General features: G+C 39.7%; 1 protein-coding gene across 1 annotated transcript; it reads left to right on the top strand.

Annotated features, from left to right (window-relative positions):
* Positions 1-1,602: 1,602 nt before the first annotated feature.
* Positions 1,603-4,172, top strand: LOC147737839 (uncharacterized). The gene is made up of 2 exons (XM_086947496.1): positions 1,603-2,844; positions 3,377-4,172. Exons 1-2 carry the CDS (start codon positions 1,701-1,703, stop codon positions 3,517-3,519), a joined length of 1,287 nt encoding a protein of 428 aa, XP_086803622.1. The 5' UTR covers positions 1,603-1,700; the 3' UTR covers positions 3,520-4,172.
* Positions 4,173-7,085: the final 2,913 nt, after the last annotated feature.

Raw genomic sequence — 7,085 nt, forward strand, 5'->3', positions numbered from 1 at the left:
ATCTCTTTTTCTAAACTCTATTGTTGTTTAATTGAAATCCTGACCATATGCGTCTATCTTAAGCTATACCGCTAAGCACTTGGGTGCTCCGTGAGCACCCTTACTTTGCTAAGCGCTGTAAACGCTGGTAAATCTCCTCCTTTTCAGACATTAATAAGATGTCACCTGATCAACAGAACTTTTACTTAAATATCTGTGTATGATGAACAATTCCTTGCTAAGTTTTAAAGGCGGTAAAGAAGAAGGGGGGATTTACTAATATTTTGCGCCGTATTTTCGTCACAAAGGTGGCACAAAACAGCGCAAAATCTTTTTTTCCTAATTTACTTTCCAGCCCTACTCTTGTTTAGCGCTGGAAATAACGTAAAAGTAATGTGAACGAGTACATATCACTGCTTCACATTCCTTCACACCTTTGGGGCCTGTCAAGGTGGGTGCATGGGCGTTCCCGTGCAACCACCCAAGGTTTCTCACACTAAAACCAATTTACCAAATACAGTAGATTGGGTTTAGCGTGAACAAACTGCACCCTTTTAAACTAGGCGCAAAGGAAGGAGAATGCTTTGATTTATCCTTCCTTTTCCGACTTTGCATGCGCGCTGCACTCTGCAACACGCATACAAAGTAGGAAAAGCATTCCCTCGTGTCTACTATTTTGTACAGGAAGGGTATCCGTCCTGTACAAAAACCTATGCTGGGCTCACACACACACACCCTAGCGCTCTTGTGCTAAGGTGTGTGCATGGCGCAGGACTGCTGTAATCAGTGCTGGCGCAAGGGAGAGGGAAGGAGAGAGCCATATCTTTGAAAATATGGTGCTCTCCTGCTCCCTCCCTGTCGAGCATCGCAGCCTCTTGGGGGAGGAGGGGGGGGGGGGTGGTTGCGCTGCATTGTGTTCAGATTTAGTAAATCTCCCCAGAAATGTCTTTTACAACCAGTTAAACACTGTGAATTCTCATTCAATTATGTTTCAATTTAGTAATTTTCAATATCTTTACATCCAACAGAAAACAAGCCTTGAATGTATGAATTGACCATCAATAATGAAGCGAATGCTGTAAATCTTCAATAATAGCAGAAATAATGAGCTACAGTATTCAGCGCAGTCGGCGACAGAGGAACCTGCACACAAACTGACAGATCCTGGCTGAAGCATCAAGGGCAGTTCAGTGATTATAAGAGGCTGAGCTGTGCACCTCCACGCCACAAGACCAAGAAATGACCTTAAGAAAATTAAGGCAACAACAATAACAAACCAACTCCTGTATAAACAAGTGTCCAACACCAGCTTTGATCATGGGATCGGTATGATGTGATTACCGCAGTGCTCTGTTTTCTAATATGATGACAAGCCATCATTCCGTGCTCTAGGTGAATTGTAAACTCTTTCTGGACAAACAACAGTAACCAGAGAAGAGCACAACAGAGCGGAGCCAGACAACTGACAGGTAAAGGAAAGATGAGTTCTTCTATCTACAATACAACAGACTGTCCTAATTTGCACCGGTCAGAAGGCAGATACATCTTTACCCTCAAGCGTGCATAGCCATAATCCAATCTAAAGGCACAATCACCTACAAATACAACTTCTACGTATTAGGAGTGTGGCAATTATTTGGTGTCTATTGCATTTATTGATAAAACACAAATCAAATGTGTAAAATACTGCACACATATAAAGTGTGTGTGCTTAATCAGCCATGCTGGCCCATCAGGAAATACAGTCATGGTATGTTGACAAATATATAACTGACCCACAGACACTAACCAAGAAAGAAGAATCATACACCTGCAGCGAGAGCTTTAGTTTGTCATCACCACTCAAGCTTCATCAGCAAACATACACTGGACAAAAACCATTCAAGTGCAGTGAATGTGTCAAGAGCTTTAGTAGGTTATCAGAACTACAAAGACACCAGCGAACACACACAGGGGAAAAGCCATACCATTGCATTGAATGTGGGAAGAGGTTTAGTCAGTTATCAAGCCTTCCAAGTCATCAGAGAACACACACAGGGGAAAAGCCATTCAAGTGCAGTGAGTGTGTAAAGAGCTATAGTCAATTATCAGAGCTACAAAGACATCAGCGAACACACACAGGGGAAAAACCATTCAAGTGCAGTGAGTGTGTAAAGAGCTTTAGTCACTCATTATATCTCCAAACACATCAGCGAATACACACAGGGGAAAAACCATTCAAGTGCAGTGAATGTGCAAAGAGCTTTAGTCAGTTATCACACCTTCAAAGACATAATCAGACACACCGAGGGGAAAAACCATTCAAGTGCAGTGAATGTGCAAAGTGCTTTAGTGAGTTATCAAGCCTTCAAAGACATCAGCGAACACACACAGGGGAAAAACCATTCAAGTGCAGTGAATGTGCAAAGTGCTTTAGTGAGTTATCAAGCCTTCAAAGACATCAGCGAACACACACAGGGGAAAAACCATTCAAGTGCAGTGAATGTGCAAAGTGCTTTAGTCAGTTATCAGACCTAAACAGTCATCAGCGAACACACACTGGGGAAAAACCCTATCATTGTAGTGAATGTGACAGTAGTTTTCGCAGCTCTTCAGCATTAAGGTATCATCAGCGAACTCACACAGGAGAAAAACCATTCAAGTGCAATGAATGTCTAAAGAGCTTTAGTCAATTATCAGTTCTACAAAGTCATCAGCGAACACACACAGGGGAAAAGCCATTCAAGTGCAGTGAATGTGCAAAGTGCTTCAGTAAGTCATCACACCTAAAAAATCATCAGCGAACACACACAGGAGAAAAGCCATTTAAATGCTGTGAATGTGGGAAGAGCTTTAGTAAATTAGAAAATCTAGAAACACATCATCGTAACTCACACAGGAGAAAAACTATATATTTGCAATGAATGTGAAAGCATTTTTAGTCGTTACTCAACATTAAGGATTCATCAGCGAACACACACAGGGGAATAGCCATTCAAGTGCAGTGAATGTGCAAAGTGCTTTAGTCACTTATCAAACCTCCAAACACATAAGCGAATGCACACTGGGGAAAAACCCTATAATTGTAGTGAATGTGACATTAGTTTTCACTTCTCGTCAGCATTAAGGTATCATCAACGAACTCACACAGGGGAAAAATATTTCAAGTTCTATGAATGTGGGAAGAGTTTTAGTCGATTATCAGAGCTACAAAGCCATCAGCGAACACACACGGGGGAAAACATAGAAATGCACTGAAAGTGAGAAGGGCTTTTATCAATGTTCGATCCCACACAACCCTCTGTGAATACACTGCTTTATTTAACTCAATGGAAATAATCCTAGAGATGCAGAGACTCCGAAAAGATTTTAAGAACATCAAAAATAATATTGACCCATCGGAGGACATAGACAAGAGCTGAACAGTGCAGTTATTATGAGAGGAATGAATTACGGAAAAAGATTAAATTCAAATTATGTGGGACATTGAAATACCAGATTATAGAAGACTGGACTAGCAGTAAAGAAGGAAAACAGATAACAGTATTTGCAGAATTATAAAAGTGTTTGTATTCGTGATTGTTCACTTCTGTACACATAGCAAAGCAACATGATGTATCAGCATACACAATGGGAGACGAGCACATTGTGGACTAAAAGAAAAGAAACATACTTGATTTTTATTTGATGAAGAAGAGATACAAAGAAAAATATTAAATTGTATCTGATCACAGTACCTGTAAAAGCAACACTGAACAATACTGGGATTAACAACGGTACTTTCAGCTAACTTGTAAGATTAAAACCTGTAAACCCAACGCATCCAGAGTGGACATGTTGTCAGGGCTCTGGAGATGGAAGCTTCATTGGTAAAATGTATGTATTACTATTAACAAATGCCACTGCAGTATATGAAATGAACTAAAGCGAAGCAACGGTGTTCAAGAAATAACCCATTTTTAGATATAAAAGAGCATATACCTTGTTCCTAAATAATTTTTGCTGCACCTATTACACACTGTTATTGGTTGATGGATCAGCTTGTGCCTCAGGCCTTATAACACAGTATGACGCGTGGCTCCTCTCAAGCTTGGCTCTCTCTATTCATTTGGTGATTTGCCATACTCTACTTTTTACCAGAATTGAGCCACTGTAAGCAGCAGACTCTGAATAATGTGGTGAAATAGTGAAATCTCACATCAAAAGCATATATGTGCCAGGACAATCAGATGCACTCCCAGCAACTCGTCTTCCACACTGATTGTCCTTTATTCTCAAATGTTCTGAAGGATTTGTTGTATGAATGCCAGAATGCCAGAAGTGAAAGTGACATTCATGAAGCTAAAGCTAACAGGAAAGACTGCCGATGTGTTTCAAGAACGAGGCACAAAGTCCCTGGTCTATCATCAGGGCTGTTTATTCTTTGTATCAAAATTGTTTTAAAGAGGGGCGTGATGGTTAATCTTCTTTAAGATTTAAAGGGAGAAACCGCAGTGCTCGAGTCTGCTTTCTTTCAATAAAGATCTTTATTGAAAGAAAGCAGACTCGAGCATGGGCGTGCTGTGGCAGAGGAGCAGGACGGTGACTGCGGTCTCTCCCTTTAAATCTTTAAGAGCAAGATACTTGAGTAAGAATTACACCTTGATGGTGACGTCGTACAAGCAAAATTCGCCGTGCTACGGCAGTTCACAAAAAATAAGACATCTCTGTCTGGCCACCACAATAACTAGCGATTAACCATCACACCCCTCTTTAAAACTATTTTGATACAAAGAATAAACAGCCCTGATGATAGACCAGGGACTTTGTGCCTGGTTCTTGAAACGCATCGGCAGTCTTTCTTGGGTGGAATAAATTGTCAACTTCACGACACTAGGACCGGCTGGTCCAGTATTTAAGCGTTTACAAGCTATTAAGTTGCTTATACCCCCTTGGAAATCATTTTTCTTCATGTTTTTTATTGTAGTATTTGTTGGTTGTGATGTAACTATTATAATTTTTTGTAATGTTTGATGCAGAAACGTTTTTTAGTGTGTAAATAATGTTTGTTTTTTGATGTATGTACAAAGTGTATTTAGTCTTGTAAATATTCCAATACGTAGTCCTTTATTCTGTTATGATTTTTTGAAAATTTGAAAAAAAAGCATAAAATGATAGACACTGAGTAATGTTGTCTAAGGGTGGTTACAATAAACTGGTTTCTTACCCTTCTTAAATATTGAATGAGTAATTGTGGTGTGGGCACTGTGTGTTTTTGCAATTTAAATATAAGGTCTAGCCCCCACTACGTGTTTATGGACCTATCCCCTTTTGGTTCTCAATGCCAATAAACAGGGCACAAGTAAGGAAAATAGTGAAGGAGCCCATTATCATATGCAAATCACAATGACGTCACATGTAGTGCGTCACAAGAAGTGATGTCAGGCCCATATAATAATTTTCACATGAAAGGTCCACGGCCTGATTTAAAAACAAGAAACATAAAATAATGTAAAAAGGTTTTGGTATTAGTTTTTATACATCATGTGTTTTTCCCACTATTAGTATGTAACTAAACTCGGAAATGGCTGAAAGTGTAAATATTTTTAAACAGATATGTGGAACTTGGAAATTACATTTTTAAACAGTTTTTAGTGAATAAATAAAATGTGCTTTAAATTTGCGTTTGTTTCCTGATGTTGTTCTTTATCCAGCCCCTAAGCCCCAAAGGTTTTCACATTTACGATGTATTAAGCAATAGAAAGGCTACTTTTGTCTAGATCTCAATTCCTCTCTTGCATCACTCATACAAAAAATAAAAGGGACTAATGGGCTCTGTTCCAGTCTGGCATGCTTAAACCGGCATGCCGGACCAGAACAGAGCCCATTAGTAGGAGTTTGCCGACGTCTGTCCGTGGTAATAAACACAGTGGAGCTGGTAAAGTTTTTTAGGGATAGAACCTTGGCGAGATGATGCGCAACATATACAGCCATTTGAGTCTACTCCTATTTGTGCAAAAGAAATGACACAAAAAGGCCTGTTATAGGATAATAATTCGCTTCCCTGCACAGACGGTACACTGTTTCAATATTTGGAGGCATTGCTAAAGGCTGCACGAAGGCTGTTTGAATTGTCGTACTTGAAATTATTTCTCTACTGGCTTGTTAGCTACAGATTAACCCATTTTGGTTTGTTGTTTGAGATTCATTTTATAACAAGTATTGGTCCTGAAGAAGGTGGTGTTGCCACTGAAACGTGCGTAGACCAACACTTCACCCATGAGAGGCAGTGACATCACAAACAACTGATGTTTAAGACCTTCCAGTAGTGAACTGTTTGCTCTTTAGGCATTTGTGGGACCCATCATAGGGTTGAAACTCTTCTTCTTTTAACTATGAATGAGAGTGTATGAGTGTCTGCACTGCCACAACGGTATTGACTAACTCCTCCCTTCAACGTTAGTACTCTCACACGTATGGTGTAGGGACACATATGTTCGCGACTATCATTTTACAAGGCTGGACTTCTGTTAGTTGCGTTTATGGCAGTCTCCCCCTTCTGGGCTCATGTGCTTCAATTCCCTTTTAGAGCTATTATGCATGACTTGTCTCTTCCCTATAAATTGTGGTTCCCATTACATCTGTTCCCCTACTCAGCTTGCCATTGATTATGTGTAATGTTCAAGAGTCTCTCCTCTCATTTACTCATTGTACTACATATAGAATTTTGCAATTAGTGTGTTTGTGTTAAGAATTAACATGTCATTTTGCTCAAGTATATTTATTTACATTGCATTTCATGTTTCTACCTTTTGATGTCACCCCAACACCAATATTCACCACTTGTTAGTATTGTTTCTCATTATCATTCCACAATGGTTCTTTTGCTCTCTCCCTTGTGCAGTCACGATTTTTACGCCACCGGGCCTGTCTCCATACTAAGTCACATTTACATTTGTCTGTCCACTTTTCTTCCTAGGGTTTCCACGTGCTATTGGGGGTCTCGATATATATTTCCCCTTTGTTGTGTTTATCTTGGTTTTTTGCAACAACTAATTCTATGATTTTCTATTATTTTACTATATGTTTTGTATCTTCCCCAGCCCTGAAGAAGTCAAGGGTTACTTCCCTTATGTGACGAAACACCT

Source organism: Lissotriton vulgaris, chromosome 1_1 (genome assembly GCF_964263255.1).
Source record: "Lissotriton vulgaris chromosome 1_1, aLisVul1.2, whole genome shotgun sequence".
NCBI classification, from domain to species: domain Eukaryota; kingdom Metazoa; phylum Chordata; class Amphibia; order Caudata; family Salamandridae; genus Lissotriton; species Lissotriton vulgaris.

Excerpts from the sequence above, each read along its gene's own strand:
- LOC147737839 (XM_086947496.1), top strand. The coding sequence starts at position 1,701 with ATGCTGGCCCATCAGGAAATACAGTCATGGTATGTTGACAAATATATA. Across the intron at positions 2,845-3,376 it reads AAATCTAGAAACACATCATC|CTGAACAGTGCAGTTATTAT; the intron begins GTAACTCACACA and ends CATAGACAAGAG.